The sequence below is a fragment of the Nycticebus coucang genome, chromosome 5, assembly GCF_027406575.1.
Source record: "Nycticebus coucang isolate mNycCou1 chromosome 5, mNycCou1.pri, whole genome shotgun sequence".
In the NCBI taxonomy this organism is placed as follows: domain Eukaryota; kingdom Metazoa; phylum Chordata; class Mammalia; order Primates; family Lorisidae; genus Nycticebus; species Nycticebus coucang.
In genome coordinates this window covers 127860823-127878973 of record NC_069784.1, presented here as the reverse complement: position 1 = coordinate 127878973, position 18151 = coordinate 127860823, and the positions used below count along the sequence as shown (strand labels likewise).

The following is an 18151-nucleotide window of genomic DNA, read 5'->3' as shown; positions in this document are numbered from 1 at the left end:
ATGTAAAAGTCTTTGAAAGTGGTTGTCCTGTAACTACTGCCTGAAATGTGTTACCTTTTAATCCTCATTCTTTAGATTTATTGCCCTATCACCCCATGTTAAAATTATGATTCCAACTAAATAACAGTGTGCTTATGAATTTTTTCTCATGATTGATCCCTGAAGCAAGTTAGTACAAAAGATGCTGACAAACTTTTAGTGTGATTTTGCATCCCTAATAAAAAATACTCTTCTGGAATACTTAAATTTTAATTGAATGCTATTTTTAACAAACATGGGAGATTTATAAAACACATTTCACATAAGTAGGGCTAAGTGTTTAATGTAAAATTTGGATTTGTTGAAAAAAATTATAAAGTGTCCAATAAATGCAGAATTGACCAAGAAACATGGAACTTTCTAGATCTTCATCTGGAAGAATAAAACTACGGAGTAAAATTACCACAAACATTTGTTGTTTTATTTTATATTCACAAAAATTTTCACTTGTCGTTTATTTTACTCCTTGCAATATACCTATTAAGGAAACATTGTTCTAGTGATAAATTTGCAAAGTCAAAAGAATAAAAATTAAGAACCTTGTCTCTGAAGCTAGCAATCTTGTATTCAAATTTGGTTTTTGTCATCTATTTCTGTATAACCTTAGTTGCTTCTTTGAGCCTTAGTACCATTGACTATTAAGTCACACACATAGTAATTGCTCATAGATTGTGTGAAGAGAAAATGCTTTGAAATGTGTAAAATAATAAGAACCGGGCCTGATATATAGTGAGCACTCAGCACTCAGCATTTGCTTCTTATTGTTGTTAATGATGATATTGTACGAGACATAGGATCGGAAACCAAGAAGAAGGCTAAATTACTTCTCCAAGGTTATTCAGCCATTAGGTTGAAGGATTATTCAGGATTTGAACTAAAGAATGTTTTTGTGTTGTATAGCATTAGGGTGATAGCAGGGGAAATGGAGACTACCAAACCTATTCAGGATATATTTTGAAGGCAAAATTTATAGGATGTGTTTGTTGACGGTTTGAATATGAGGAATGAGGGAGAGAAGGACAGGGGAGCCAATCCTTTTGTCTAGAGCATCTGGGAGACAGTGGCTGCCTGGGAAAATGGTGGGTAGAAGGGCCATTGACCCACGGACAAGACTGAGTCGCCAGTGGTACCATCCACTGGCAAAGGATGAGGGAATCGAAGACACTCTTATGAAGGCCACAGTATGCGAGTCTGGAGTTTACAGGAGTGACCTGAACTGGATGTTCCCATCTATACCTGTTAGGTTGTATAGTGTATAAGGAAGAAAGAGCATTTCTCTTAGAACCAAAAAGCAGGGCCTCATTATTTGGGTATTTTGTTTAGGATGCAAGACCTGAGTAAGATAGTTGTGTAACTTATGGAAGCTTGCTCTGTTACTCTGCAATTTATCTTTCATAAAATAACGTGCAGAGTTTGTTTTTTTTTGTAGAGACAGAGTCTCACTGTACCGCCCTCGGGTAGACTGCCGTGGCGTCACACGGCTCACAGCAACCTCTAACTCTTGGGCTTACGCGATTCTCTTGCCTCAGCCTCCCGAGCAGCTGGGACTACAGGCGCCCGCCACAACGCCCGGCTATTTTTTTTGTTGCAGTTTGGCCGGGGCTGGGTCTGAACCCACCACCCTCGGCATATGGGGCCGGCGCCCTACTCACTGAGCCACAGGCGCCGCCCAACGTGCAGAGTTTTAACAGCATTCTAGCCTACCAGCCGTGAATGAGGTGGGTTAAAGGTGCAAACATGTCTTGTTTGGAAGCACGTTTCCCATTTACCCGATTATAGCATGCTGATCAGTATGATGTAAGCACTCCAATTTGTACAAATAATCAACACACTGAAATGGGCATAAATGTATTTATGATCTATGTACAAAAGACTTAATAAAAAAGAAAAAATGAAATAAAAATAAAATAAAATTATATCAAAAAATATTTACACATTAAAAAAAAAAAAGAAGGGCGGCGCCTGTGGCTCAGTGAGTAGGGCACTGGCCCCATATGCCGAGGGTGGCGGGTTCAAACCCAGCCCAGGCCAAACTGCAACAAAAAATAGCTGGGTGTCGTGGCGGGCGCCTGTAGTCCCAACTGCTTCGGAGGCTGAGGCAAGAGAATCGTGTAAGCCCAAGAGTTAGAGGTTGCTGTGAGCCGTGTGACGTCATGGCACTCTACCTGAGGGCGGTACAGTGAGACTCTGTCTCTACAAAAAATATATATATAATAATAAAAACAAAAGAAGCACGATTCCCTTTTGTGAAATGTATTTACTGTGTTAGTGTTTTTAGTACTTTCGTACCTTACAATTGTATTGATAACTATCACCAGCCACAGCAAGATGTGAACCAAGTAGGAGAGTCCCCTGGAACCTGTTTTGTTGTAGGGGACTAAGAAGAACTTGTAATGATGAAAGTCTCTCTAAATCACGTTCTCTGTTTTTCTTCTGCCAACAAGTTTCTACTTGTTGAGGGCCAGGTCACGAACAAAAACCAACATTTCAAAATGTTTGTGTTTCAGTTTAATTGAGAGATGGAGTTCCAATGCTAACAATTAAATCTCAAGTCACAACCCATTTTATTTTTACCTTGTACCCAGCACCTGGTGTGCTGTCAGGGCTCAACGCGAGTGGAATGGTGTGTCTTTATTCTGTATTTAACCTTTCAGTGTTAGCTTTTGCTAGACGGCTAACACTACTCCATATCCAAAAGACTATCTGGAGGGATGCACAGATATTATGTAGCTGGACGTCACACCTGGGGAATCATAATAAAGTCAATTATCAACTGTTCTGTATTTTAAAATAGTTTTACCCATAGACCTAACCCCAAGTAAATTTCTTGAACGTGTAATGGATTATCTTATGCTACTTAAAAAAGTAGAAAAGGAATGGAAGATTTCATTAATAAATGAATGAGGCAGCACAATCAATTTTATTTTATTATTTTATTTTTATCGTTTCAGGTTAATTGAGTGTACAAAGAATTAGGTTGCAAAGTTTGCATTTGTTAGGTAAAGTCCCTCTTATCATTGTGTCCCACCCCCAGGAGGTGGCCGTACACTCCAAGCACAATCAGTTTTAAAGCTTGAAACTTCCCATGGATTTATTTTTCAACAACTGAAATCCTGCCCCTTAATTCCAGTAACTATAAGGTAAAAAAAAAGTGACATCTCTTGTGTGTGTAATATGTGGATACCTTAATTATCGTGCTGTATTACACGCGCAGTAATAAAAAGTTGTTCAATCCTTTGGATTTTTATGTCTAAGAAAATGTCAACCTCCGTATGATTATTAGCACTTCTTGGAGTCTTTAGTCATTTTTAAATCAGTCATGTTCTCTGCTTGACTGTCTTCCTGTCTAGTCTCTACCAATAATTAGTGTGATTTCCAGGAATGTGAACTTGTCTTCTGTTACTTGGAGTAGCATACAGTTAAGAGAGAAAAAATATGCTATTAAAAATATAAAGATGGGGCAGTGCCAGTGGCTCAGTGAGTAGGGCACCGGCCCCATATACCGAGGGTGGCGGGTTCAAACCCGGCCCCGGCTAAACTGCAACAAAAAAAAATAGCCGGGCGTTGTGGCAGGTGCCTGTAGTCCCAGCTACTCGGGAGGCTGAGGAAAGAGAATCGCCTAAGCCCAGGACTTGGAGGTTGCTGTGAGCTGTGTGACACCACAGCACTCGACCGAGAGCAATAAAGTGAGACTCTGTCTCTCCAAAAAAAAAAAAAATATATATATATATATATATGATGTACAGGAAATACACCTTCTTCATTTCTAGCCCACATTATGTTATTTCTACTTATCTACTATTTAGACTAATTGAACTAATGCCATTATATAAATAAATGTAGATAATGGAAACTTTATTTCCTTTGAATCTGATTAAATGCGTGGGAAACACCTTTAACCGTCTTACAAATAGATGGTTCTAGTGGCTCACGCAGCCTCCCTGTGAACACAGTTGAATGATACAGCTTGATCATTACTCACATATAAAGTTCTTGTTTCTGGTATAGCTTTTCCAGTGCTGTGATCATAATTTCCTATGTAATTGGTTGGCCGCTAGGATTGCAGATTAGTTTGAGTTTTGATTAATGACAGCTATTCTAGTTCTCATGGTCAATGCTGTATTTTCATTTTGATTTTTTTGCCACATAATTCATCTATTATTTTGCCTTGTAGCCTTGCATTTGCATTATAATGCCTTTATATATCCTTAAACATGAGTATTTGTCCCTTTGTCTGATTTTTGCTTTCCCTGTGAGACTGTCCGATTTTTTTGCATGTTGGAGGTGTGCACTCATACACGATAAGCCCCGATGAAGAAGTCATGAGTTGAACTTCAACTTCTGATGAAAAACTAGCTCATCCGTGTGTTTGCTGATTAATAATAAATAGAGCTTACTTGCTATTTTGGGAGGCATTACATTTTTTTTAAATTAAATAATGCTCTAATTTATTATTCTCTTTGGAATCAAGTACCAAAGAGATGCAAGTCTTCTCAATGCATACATATTTGGATGCTTAAATGAGTTTATGAACAAATACTTACCTAAGATGTTTTTTATATTGTCTCTTCATATGTCTTGGATCATCATGGATAATACTTATTTTCTAAACTTCTGGATGGATTTTTATAAGCTTGTGTAAATTCTTTGCAAATAGGAAAAGAAGAAACAAAGGGAGTGGGGTCGAAGGGGAGAGAGGAAAGAAGGAATCATATTATTCTTAAGAATCATATTATTCCCTAAGTCAGGATAATCACCTATAGGTTGTTTCCTTAAATAAAATTTATTAACATGATATTTCTGCTACAATGTTGGAATGTGCCCATTTATTTCAGATATAATAAGATTATAATGACCACTATTGCTTTTTACTTGTATGCTTCAACTCTATTTTTTTCTCAATGAGTAATTTAATACTCAGATTCATTCATTTAAAAATATACACACTCTTTTCTATCACAGTGTAAGTTTAAAGTACACAACATGGTGTTTTCATATACATACATATACATATTGAAGTGATTACTATCGTCAAGCAAATCATCTCTCACAGTTACCTTTCTTTTCTTGTTTGCGGTGAAAGTATCTAAAACCTAGACCTTCATGGCAAATTGTCAGTATACAGTACAGTAGTACCAATTATGGCCACCTGCTGAACATTATTAGATCTCTAATAAGCTCTTTATTCTTTTAACTGTACCTGCATCTGTAGTTTTTTTTTTCTATTTGTATTATGTAAAAAAAAGACTGGGTAGCAGATTCTTCACAAGTCAATTTTAGCATCTAAGTAAATTGTTACCTGTTCTTTTTGCCTCCTTATAGTTCAGTATTGTTTCTCCTGGAAACTTCTGCACCTATACATTATTTTTAAGAATCTACATTATATAATATTTGCAAGTATTTTAAATTCCCTGGCACATCTGTTAAGTCTTCCTGTTTCTTTCCGCCTTAGAATGATCTGAAGGTGCTGTTTACGTCACTGGCCGACAACAAATACATCATTCTGCAGAAACTGGCAAATGTGTTTGAACAGCCTGTAGCAGAACAAATAGAGGTATTTACAGAGCTGCCTTTTCGTACAAAAGCAAATGCGTAGAGGATATATGATTTAGTATGAAACTTGAAGTATTTTATGAAAGATTCATGGCTTACAATAGCATTTTTGCCTGTTATATTTTTGATTTTGTGTGCTGGGCTTGAGTAACATGCCAGATGACAATCAAAGAATTAGGAAATGTGAGATAGGGGAAGCTGTCTGTGACAGGTGCTGACCTGAAGGAATTTACCACCCAGTGATGAGATTAGACAGGAACCTCAAATAACGTTAAGGCAGAAAGTCAAACCGTCGTGAGAGAGGCCCATAGCAACACAGACATTCAGGAGGGGGATAAAGCCCTGCGGAAATTCAGAAGGGACAGCTTGCCGCCATCACAGGGATGGTCAGGGAAGGCTTTCTGGGTAGAAATTTGAACTGAACTTGCAAATAAATGTAGACGCATGGCAACTGAGAGGAAAGGTATCATTGTAAAGAGAACAACCCGAATAAAAGCATGAATGTTTGAAACTTTGACCACTTATGGAGAAATGCCGATAATTCTATTTAGCTGACTTTAGGATGAATGAGAATGATGGAGGAGGGGAAATAGATTAGATGTGTAAATCTGAGGCAGTTGAATGTCAGACAGTGGTCTCCACACTTTATTGATTGCATATTCCATTGGCTAAAAAAAGAAATAAGCACACACCACAAATGTATGTATATTTACTTATTTATAAATTATAAGTAGGTAGTATGTTGTCTCATAAAACATACACATAAATGAAAATTAAAGATGAATGAGGTTGAATATACACATACAATGTAGTATTTCAGCCTGGGTGCAGTGGCTCACACCTGTAACCCTAGCCCTGGGTGCAGTGGCTCACACCTATAATCCTAGCCCTGAGTGCAATGGCTTACACCTGTAATCCTAGCTGTTTGGGAGGCAGAGGCAGGAGGTTTGCTTGAGCTCAAGAGTTCAAGACCAGCCTGAGCAAGAGCAAGACCTCATCTCTACTAAAAATAGAAAAATTAGCCATGCAACATGGCCGGCACCTGTAGTCCCAGCTACTCGGGAGGCTGAGGCAAGAGGATGGCTTGAACCCAGGAGTTTGAGGTTGCTGTGAGCTGTGATGATGCCACAGCACTCTAGACCGGACAGCAGAGTGAGAATCTTCCTTTCAAAAAAAAATGTAGTATTTCATCCTGATAGATAACCTTGCACATTGTTGGCTCCTTGTACTTGCCTTGGAGATCCCTGGCTGTGAAACACCACTGGGGATGTTTGCGGTGAGTGTGAGTGTGAGTATCAGGCTCTGTCCTCGTCCCTGGGCACTGAGCATCATGGGCAGTTCCCCAGTCAGACCATGCTCCTTCGTGTCTTCTCAGCTCATGCTGTTTATTTCTTCTCTCTGGAACTTCCTTCTCCCTGTCTTGGAGCTCCAGCCTCTCTGGCTCTATATTCCTACAGCGTTTCCTGTAATCATATAGTGTCATGATCCAGTGTGAGGTTGCAGGTGGCTGCACTGATGAAAAAGAATGAGAACTTGAGCTAACATAGTGGCAGTGGAACCAGAAGGGAAGACGGAATTTATGGAAAGTATGGAAAGTTCTAATAGAATTTCTTAACCTAATTTCATTGGACACCCACCGAAATAGAGATTATTAATATGTGTGTGTGTGTGTATACACACACATGCACATATGTGTGCGTGTATTATGCCCTCTTTCTTGACTATAATTTCATCTACTTTTTGAAAGAGATTATCCATTTTTCCCCAAGTAAACATAATTGTTGATGTCATATCTTCTATATGAAAGAACCTTTTTTGCGGGACAGGGGATTATAATGTATGTGATTCTAAAAAAGACTAAATTAATGTTACAGATGATTCTTTTTAATAACAGAAAGCAACCAAATGGATTTGCTGATTCCACTCAAACCCAATGTAGTATGAGTGAATTAATAGTAGAAGGCATGGGGATGACACCCCTCACTCAGCATGTTCATCTTTTGAGTCAGGTTGTTCCAATCTAGGACTGACCTGTGGCCTCATAATCCTCGTGCACGGCTTTCTTCTTAGGGTTTCCCATCACCACCATCCTGAGAACCCCTTCATTTCTTCCTCTGTTGCATCTTCTCTTTTCTGAGCCCCAAGTCATTCTCTTTAATGGGTTTCTTCCTTGCTTGCTTAGTGTGTATCTTTCTAAGAAAAGGTGAATGATAGGCACATTTTTCAAGACGGATGTCTGAAAATGCTCTTGCAACATGCTCTATAGGATTACCATGCTCTATAGGGCCACCAGACTCTATAGGGGCTACCATGCTCTATAGGGTCACCATGCTCTATAGGGTTATCATGCTCTATAGGGCCACCATGATCTTTAGGGCCACCATACTCTATAGGGGCCACCAGGCTCTATAGGGCTACCATACTCTATAGGGTTACCATGTTCTATAGGGTTACCATGCTCTATAGGGTTACCGTGATCTATAGGGCCACCATGCTCTTTAGGGGCTACTATACTCTATAGGGGCCACCAAGCTCTATAGGGCCACCATGCTCTATAGGGTTACCATACTCTATGGGGTTACCATGCTCTATAGGGGCTACTATACTGCATAGGGGCCACCAAGCTCTATAGGGCCACCATGCTGTACAGGGCTACCACGCTCTATAGGGTTACCATGCTATATAGGGCTACCATGTTCTATAGGGCTACCATGCTTTACAGGATTAACTTAGCTGTCTATAGATTTCCTGGTGGGAAATTAATTCTCTCAGAGTCTGGAGGCTTGTGTTACCCCATTGTTTTCTAGCTTCTAGTGTTGGCTTTATAAAAGTATTCTCATTTTCAGTGATCTGGAATTTTATAATCATGTGCCTTGGGGAAGGTCTATTTTTATCTGCTGGGCTGGAAGCTCAATGGGCTCTTTTGATTTGGCAGCTCCTATCTTCCCATACTTGAAATTTTCTTGCTGATTTTTTTAATGCTTTTTATTCCTCCATTTGATCTGTCTCCATTTCTGGAGAACTCTTTATGTTCAAGTCCTCTGGTTATTCTGATCCAAGAGACCTTTCTATGCTTGTCTTTTGCTCTGCTTTCTAGGAGACTGCCTCGATTTCACCTCCAGACACTTCTGAGTTTTGCATTTCTGTTCTTATGTGTTTAATTCTTCCAGAGTGAATTTTGGTTCTCTGAATGATCTTTTTTTATATAGTATTTTGTTCTTTTTAAATGAATGCATTACTTTTGCAATCTCTTTGAATGTATTAGTCTTTTTATTATTACAGTTTTATTTTTCCTATGTAATCTGTTTCCCTCTAAGTTGCTTTTATTTCTTTGCTTATGTTGGTCTCTTTCATGCTACTGACAAGTCTATAGAAATCCATTTTTGTCTACTCATGGGTAGGAATACTGAAAGGCAACTTCCTGTGTCAAGGGAGCTTAGCAAATTCAAGGTTTACTGCAGGGTGGCCCATGTGGACCATTTGTTAGAGAATGCTTGTGTCGAGCGGCACCTGTGGCTCAACAGAGTAGGGTGCTGGCCCCAGATGCTGGAGGTGGCGAGTTCAAACCCAGACCTGGCCAAAAACTATAAACAAAAAAAAAGAGAACACTTGTGTCAAATTTTCAGCCCTGCTGGTCTTTTCAGATACTTTTTCTTCCTCCTGTCTGGAGAGTAGAGGCCTAGTGGCAGCAAGAGAAAACTTGGGGACCCCACACTCAGCATTCAGTAGCTTCCAGCTACTTCATCCCTGTTGTCGGTCAAGTGCTCAAGCCTACAGCTATGTCGGGAGTTGCTCAGCCTGTTTAAACTTCTCCAGAAAAGAAACTTCCAGTCTTTTCTAAGGAAAGGAAAGGGACAGTATGGAATAAGAATGGGAATCTGGGGACTTAACCACTCTTGGAGCAGTGAGCAGCTTCTTTCTGACCTTAATGTTTCACTCCATCCCTTCTCACCCAGAGTTCCAGAGATTTCTGTTGCTCCCCATTTGGTGGTCTGGATCCCCTGCTAGCTGAGAATTCAGCTCCCACATATTTCCCAAGTCAAATGTCCCGTGTCCTTCTGATTTCTGACTTCTACAATTTTGTTGGCATTGTGTTTTTTCCTGTTTTTTCATCTCTGTAGATTTATGGAGGCAAAAACACACCAGAAAACAAACAACCAGAATATTTACTTTGGCTGTAGGGGTTTCAAAAATGAGGAAATTGGACACACATGTTTCCTCTGCCATCTGGAGTCTATGTTCTTGTCATCCTTCAAGGGCAACTGAGGTTGCCCTTCTTCCAAAAGCCTTCTTAGACTGCTCCGGGATGCGCAGTCCCACTACCGGGGATGAGTTGCATTATCAGGCTTAGTGCTTAATTATACTCAGCCTCGCTTTGTTTTCTTCTGTTTATTCTGGCTTCCTAACCATCAGATCCTTGAAGGCCAAGATGAGATTCTGCTTCTTCAGACCTCACACTGGGAAGCCAAGGCTTAGCAATAAGGCTGAGATTGATTGACTTGCTTTCCACTTTACAACTCTCAGCAATGTTCCCTGAGCATGCCACAACATGTTTGCATGCTACCTCAGTGAGTCTCTCTGCAAAGACCCTCCTACCTACATTTCAAGGCTCCAGAACATGGTTCCCTAGAAAACTCTGAGGCATACGCTTTTTTTCTACTATGTCCTTAATCAGGCTTCAGGGTAGGTATTGCTAATCACAGCCTCCCATTTTTGTTTAAGGAAGCTGTCCTTCTCCTAACCCTCCACCCTAAGTTTCTCGCCCCTCATTACCTTTAAGGTAACTAATCTGTAGTATAGTAAAGGGCCTTTTATTGAGGTGACTGCTTTTGTATGTACTGAAAATGTCTTACATGGAGGGAGGAGGAACACAAAAAGACAACGGTTTCTGCGGGAAAGTTGTTCCTGGGTCTTTTAGTGAAATGTCACACATCTCCATAGGCAATACAGCAGGCTGAAGAGGGGCTCAAGGAATTGGATGCAGGGATCACTGAATTAAAAAGGCGTGGTGACAAGTTACAGATCGAGCAGCCTTCTGTGCAAGAACTCTCCAAACTCCAGGTACGGTCTCCAACTCAGTGCTACACCCTAACTTGAAGTTGAGAACAATTATTGTCTCTATTGTCACTGCTTTCTTTATAAAATTCATGTCATTTAGGCCTTAATCTGTCTTTCAAGTAACTTAGACAATTTTCTAAAACTTTTATCTTATTTAGTACAATAAAATGAATTCTGTGTTTATCCTTCCAAAAGTCATGTGTTTTCCTGACATTTACTTTATTGTTATTCTGAGAGTTGAACACTGTGGTGCTTAATTGTGCCATATTATTTTTTACCCTAGAAAATATGATCATTGTTGATCCCAAGTAGAAAAATTTGAAAAAGGGGTATCTATCCTGTGTTATACTACCTTCCCCAAAACTATTTTTAAAAACAAATACTCAAGATAATATTTTTCAGAAAGTGTTTTTTAAGTATTCAAAGACTATGCTTTATCTTCCATACATTTTTAAATGGAGTAGAGATATTGTTTCAATTCTAGAGCAACAAGAAAAATTAAGTTGCAAACTAGTTAAAATCTAAAAAGGCTTCTTGGCATCCTTCAGGAATAGAGAATAATGCTTTGGGTTAATTTGCTCTCCTAGATGTGACATTTAGGCAAGAATCTTCTATTAGAATGGGAGGAAGATACTAGTATATTTGACCAGCAAAATTTAGCAGCTGATAGGCAACACGGTTATGTTATACTAAGAAAAAAACTTTGTACAGTTGTGTCCAGTCACAGTCTGACATTAGACTTTCTCTCTGTGTCGTATTGCAGAACCACTGAGGATTAGCAGCATGAGTCCAGGAACTATCTCATTCTTTTATATGTTAGTTCATAATGTCATAAGCCCACCACCCCCACTTTGTACCTTTGTTGACAGTTTTCCAACAGCACTTAAGCATCAGGTGTAAGAATCAAACGTCACAGCTGTCAATAGGCATTAAAGTTGAACTTTTCCAGATTGGACCACGTTGGCCTGCTAAGCCTTACTGTGATACGTTAATCAGGCCCATATGCCTCAGATAAATTTTGTGTTTGGTGTGTCATCATCTGCTAAAATGTTTCTCCAGTTTAAATAGTTATTTACTCCATTACATTTGGCAAAAACATTGCCTTCTTAAGTCTTAGAAGTAGTTCTCCTCACATCAAATACTATTTCTCTAGCTATTTGTTTGAGGGATACTTTCAAATCTGATTGTTATTAGCTAGAAAAAAATGTTAAAAATAATATATTCAATTACCCTAAAATTACACAAACATTGAGAACACTATAAAAATTGGAAATGCATTTTCCATGACATCTCTCTCAGCCATAGGGACAATTTTTTAATATTTTAACCCCCATATCTCATCATAAACTATTGATATCCTGAGAAGATAGTTTTCAGAACTACCTTATACATCTTTTCTAGGAAATACTTTTGCATATTCTTTGGAATCTTACAATACTAAGATTATTTCTTATGGGCACATTTTTATTTCCTCTTACTTTCCTTTTTATTTAATATATATATTTTTATTTTTTACTGAATCTAATTTCATCTTTGTGTATGGCATGAGAAGACTCTAAGTTTACTTTTCCCCAAATAGTTGAATTGTTTTCACATTATACATAATAAATGTTTATTTCATCTTTTCCCCTCGTGACATCATACTTTAAATTCTTATTGATTCAGTTCTTTTTTTTTCACTTTCTCTACTGTGTTTTATTATTTTCAATTAAAAATGAAATAAAATTTAAAAGAAAGAAAATAAGAATACTGAACAAGATTAGTGAGACATCCTGAACTCCCAGGTATCAAAACATTGTAAAGCTGCAATCAGGTAAATAATATATTATAGGCGCAGAAGTAGAGGCTCAAAGCTTGTCTTCTTTGAAAGAAGTTTTCAATGTAAGTTTCATACGAAAGACAGGCAGAGATGATCTACAGACAGAGAATTCCCATAGGTCCCATCATCGAAGGAGCTTTCTCTGTTGGGTCATGGCCCTGGCAGGTTCATGTGCTTTCAGAGTGGGGCCAGAAAATGATCTGAGAGTGAAAACTGCTGTCTCTGTTTCTTAGGACATGTATGATGAGCTGCTGATGATCATTGGCTCCCGGCGGAGTGGTCTGAACCAGAACCTGACACTCAAGAGTCAGTATGAAAGGGCCCTGCAGGATCTGGCTGACCTGCTAGAGACTGGTCAGGAGAAGATGGCAGGAGACCAGAAAACCATGGTGTCTTCCAAAGAGGAAATCCAACAACTACTTGACAAACATAAGGTAAAAAGAAAAAGAGAGAGAGTGAGAAATAAAATGTAACTGTGAAAGTGTGTGTTCAACCCAGATACATATTTTTGGTAAGATTTAATATTATCATTCTTTTATGGGTTCTTCTTTGTAAAAGCTGTTCTTTAAAATGGTCAACGAATGTATCTGGTTCAAACCTGCTGGCATTCAATAGCACAGAGAAATTAGAGGGGATATGTTTTATAATTTTGTAAATTAAAAAAAGGAAACCAACCTTACCAGTAATTTTGCTTATCAATTCCTCACTTGCATCAGGCAGGCTTTCTCCCTATATAAGCCACAAATAAGGGGAAACTTGAGGACTGTCTTCAAAGGAGCCACCTTTGCTTTTAACGCTACTTTTTTCTAAATGTCCTTTGTCCGCCTGGTCCTGGCTGCTTTCTCTGGCCAGGGACTCCCCCCTGTGCTCCAGCAACCGAACAGCCCCCTCAGCTCCAGGGGTGGGTTGGAGATTTTCACACGTGTCGTCCAGCTCTTCTGGCCCTTGTCACACTCCTCTAGTCGCCGTAGACATTAGAGTTTCTTTCTGGGAACAGTGAGGCCTTTTACTTCATTACCAAGCTTGCTAGGCCTGAGATCACTCCGTCCATGTTTGCCATAACCAGGCTCAGGCTGGATACTACTCCTCAGTAAAGGAAGGCCTGTTTAACACACACACCGAAATAGCTCTTAAATTATTAGCAGAGATTAAGGAAAAGAGCAGTTTTGCCAGATTAGAAACTCAGCCTCTCAGTCTGTGGGAACTTCCTGGAGAGAAACTAAAAACATCTTACTGGGGTGTAGAAGGTTAAATATTCTACCATTGTGTAGGTCTCTGGTGCCTTATGAAGGTGGATTAGTTTTTCTTTTTGCAATTATACTTCTTGTTATTTTTTCCCAGAGATCTTTTTTTCCCAAAACTTTATGATTTATTAAAGCCTTATCGTTTGGCTTTGAAAAAGTTGCTTTAAAGTTCCCAGCTGGTCTTTCTCTAGTTGTTGACTATGGCAATAAAAGATCATTCTGAGTTATTCCAGAGGGGAAACTAGGATCAATGAGTATAAATAATGGATAAATAAAGCTCAATAGAAGAAGAACTCTGAAATGAGTGGGCTGCCATTGGACAGACAGCCCTGCTGGCCAGGAGAAGTCCAGCCCAGCTTTCAGGGGAGATGTTAAAGGCATCTCAGGTTTCATTGATGGTTGGATTAGATGAACTTCAAGTTCTCTTTCAACTTTAAGATTCTATGAGTCAATAATTAGAAGTTAAAAATTGTGATTCTAGCTTCTACTGATCAGACCATGTTCTGCAGGACAGTCGTGCAGTGCTGGTGGGGAGCATAAACACAAGCACACTGTCTGGTCAAATCCCAGCCCTGCCGCTGCTGGTGTGTGTGATTTGGGCAAACCTCATAGACTGGGTGGTTTGGAGCACACCGTCCAGGTCAAATCCCAGCCCTGCCGCTACTGGTGTGATTTGGGCAAATGTCATAGACGGGGTGGTTTGGGGCACACTGTCCAGGTGAAATCCCAGCCTGCCACTGCTGGTGTGTGTGATTTGGGCAAACCTCATAGATGGGGTGGTTCGGTGTTCTCCTCTATAAAATGGGAAATGACATCTCCTAGAGTCACAGAGTGGTTATAAGAGTGAAACGAGTCCAGGTAATAGGTTTACGGCAGGCTCAGCTAACAGTAAGAGTTCAATTAACGTTGGCTGTTATTATCAATTCCCAGTTCTTTGATTCTGTCATGGAGCTGGAAATAGGAAATGGGATGGCTTCCATCTCCACCCTCCAGGATCTATTACATTAAAAAGTTAGATTTCGAAAACATTTTCCATGTGGTGCAAGGCCTACAATTCTGTTCTATCTAGGTATATTACAAGGAAAGTAAGAATGGTTCAGTGCCAATCAGTGTCTGTCCAGTTAAGCTTGGCAGCAAGTATTGAGCACCACGCACAATATTCTGGCAGCTCAGAAAGCAGGGCTTGTCAGGTGTGTCCAGTTAGAACTTCTCAAGGAGAACAGAACAGGCCGAAGGTGGGAGATGGGGGCAGGGTGTCTGTGGCACAGCAGTGTGTGGGATGCACCGAGTTGGGGGACAAGAGAGACCAGTTGAAAGACTAGAGCCCTGTCGCCACAGGACATAGGATGTGACCAGCATCTGGGCCAAGAAGGAGGTGGCCGGGATGGGGTAGAGTGATGTCACTCATGTACTAAGGTCTGGCAGCTTTTGCATTAGAAGCGATTTTGATCGTAAGGCTGTCTGTGGATGAGTTGCTGACTTCTTTCTACCTGAAAAATTACAGGAATACTTCCAGGGCCTGGAATCCCACATGATCTTGACTGAAACACTCTTCCGGAAGATCATCAGCTTTGCAGTCCCCAAGGATACCCAGTTCCATACAGAACTGATGGCTCAGGCTTCCATGGTGCTGAAACAGGCTCACCGGAGGGGCGTGGAGCTGGAGTACATTCTGGAGGTGAGCATGCGGCTGCTGTGCCTTCCCAGCTGCACTGGAGGCCTCTGATGCAGGACGTGTCCATTTACCATTCACCTTGGCTCGTGTGACGCGTTCTTGGGCTTGGGATTCTGCTTTTCCTATGTCTCGGCTTGGCCACCTCACGTTTCCTGTTTACATTCAGAAATAATTTGTGTCGTGTAGTAAGTTGGACATACGAACGCTGACTTCAGACTGCATGCGAAGTTATTTGGGGTTTTGAGAGCTTGATAGACTAGTAAAGAATATAAAAAAATACATTTAACAATAAAAAATAAAATTAAAAAAAATAAATATATATATATATATATATATATATATATATAAAAATACAGAAACGTAGCCCTGACCCTGTCCTGGCAGCTGCTTTTGTGGGAAAGACCTATCACTGGGGTCCACATGTCGGACAGAAGCCACCTGGACCCAAGCCTTGTGCTCTGGAAACAACCAGAGAATGCTGGATCAAAATCGGAAATGCTGGGTTATTCTTATAAAAAGCCCATTGTCGTATTCTCTTCGGTTACAAGTTTTCAGTTTGCTGTCCTGCCTGTTAGAAAAGGATACTATGAAATTCCTTCCCTCATGCATTTAGTCACTGTCATTCAGTCACACTCATTGTCCCATCAAGGATTCATCCAGCATTAACCAAGCCGCCACTAGTTCCCAAGCAGTGGGAACACAGACGTGAGCGTGCCCAGGACTCTGCTGCCTCGGTCACCTCAGGGCCTCATCCGGCAAAGGCAAGAGATGGGCATTCAGACTACAATGGAAGTCTTTGCAGAGAAGGGGACGGCATTTTGTTCATAAGGTCTTACAGCTAATAAGAAAGAGGGAGGCCATCTGTCACCAAGACCCACGCTCTGGAGCAGGGATGATCCCAGGAGCTAAATGTGGCTCCCTGCCTCTTCTGTGAAAGTTTTATTGGAGCAAAGTTTTATCGATTTACATGAGTAGCTGTGGCAGACACCATGTGGTCCACAAAGCTGAGAATATTTACCCTCTGGGTCCATTACACCTAAAGCCTGCAGGCTCCTCACTAGCGTCAGGCAGACTTGGACTGGGCTTCTGGGTTCACCACAAGAACACAAGCTGGTGCTCACAGGGCTCACAGATCAGTGAGAACCGTGTGGAAGTGGGGGACATCAATGATAGAACTGTCCCCTACTCTCTTCAGTAACTATGTAGTTCCCCTAAACTGTTCCTGATTCTTAGTCTTCCCCGTGAGAGTTTTAGGGATTATAATTTCCACCCATTTCCTCTTTCCAGCCACTCCCCCAACATTACCAACCTCACCTGGTTACAGGTCATATTTACTCTATTTTTTTTTTTTTTTTGAGACAAACTCCCCCCTGTCAACCTGGGTAAAGTACCTTGGCATCATCATAGCTCACAGCAACCTCAAACTGCTGGGCTTAGACGATCCTCTTGTCTCAGCCTCCCAAGTAATTGGAACTATAGGCACTTGCCACCACGCCCAGCTAGTTTTTTGTTTATTTTTAGCAGAGACTGGTCTTGTTCTTGGTCAAGCTATTCTCAAACTCCTGAGCGCAGGCAATCCACCCGTCTCAGCCTTCCAGAGTGCTGGGATTCACCTGGGCTGTATTTTCATTTTTCTAAATCTTGTCCTCTTCCTGGGGCCAACATTATCATAGCTAGCTATCCCCTAAACCCCCTAGTCTACTATACGTGGGAGAGAAACTTATGTTTAACATTTGAAATCTCTATAATAGCAGTTACTATATATTACTCTGTTGGGCACCTGGCTGGGTTCTCACACTTGGGTACATCTGTCCTTTGCTGGGACTCTCTCCAAAAGTGAGTCTGGGAGCAAGATCTTGCCAGGGCCCATGTTAGTTGGTGGCAGAGTCAGCAATCCCGCCCTGTTTTGTGTGACGCAAGAGCCTGAAATGTGTGTTCCTCAGCGGAACTACCTGACCCTGCCATTTAAATTGCAGCCACAACACGCACACTTTGGGCACTGCCTCCCTTCCCTGATCAGTTCTGTGTTATTCCCCTGCAGTTCAAGAACTCTCTGATACACCAGAGACGTAGTTTGTTTTCAACGCATTGTTCACTGTTGATTCCAATCTTCTTTTTACTAGAATGTGAGCTCACGGAGGCACAGATTTTTGCATGTTTTATATATTACTAAATCCATAGGCCCTGCCCAGTGCCTGGCAGTAGGTATTTAGTGTGTTGAAAAGAGCCTGAGTTTCTGCCGTTAGGCCCTGTCCCACTGCACCTGCCCAGCAGAGGGAGCGTGCGAACTGCTGGACTGCTCATTGCCTTTGTGAATTATTGGAAAAGCTTTTAACTGATTTTTTAAAAAGGAGCAGGGCGCCAGCCCCATATACTGGAGGTGGCAGGTTCAAACACAGCCCCAGCCAAAAACTGCTGGAAAAAAAAAGTTTCTTCCACTTTTAAATAGAATAAACATGAATTGAGGAATAAATAATTTGGTATTTTTCTTTGGTAGAATATACAGACTATATGTTCATATTTATAAATGTGTGTGTTTTATTTTAACTTATGTGTGCAAATGTAAAGTTTTTAGTTTATTTGCTGTGTGAAAAGCTAACCTGCCTATCCCTTTGACTTAAATCCTTATTGTGGTAAAGAGAGTGAAATTGTGCATACCAGATGCCAATGACACTGCATTCACTGTGCCATGTAGTCCTCATGTTGAGATGATAGCTATTAATGTCCCCATTATAATATGTGGACAATGAAGTTCAGAGAAAC

At 40.5% G+C, this 18151-nt stretch overlaps 1 protein-coding gene across 2 annotated transcripts in view; it reads left to right on the top strand.

Annotated features, from left to right (window-relative positions):
• SYNE1 (spectrin repeat containing nuclear envelope protein 1) overlaps window positions 1–18151 on the top strand; it is a 467802-nt gene that overhangs the window by 339418 nt on the left and 110233 nt on the right. For both annotated transcript variants that reach the window (XM_053590506.1, XM_053590504.1), the window contains 4 exons: window positions 5492–5593; window positions 10534–10653; window positions 12703–12903; window positions 15218–15391. In XM_053590506.1, coding sequence (XP_053446481.1) covers window positions 5492–5593; window positions 10534–10653; window positions 12703–12903; window positions 15218–15391 — 597 coding nt within the window. The remainder of the gene's footprint in view (window positions 1–5491; window positions 5594–10533; window positions 10654–12702; window positions 12904–15217; window positions 15392–18151) is intronic.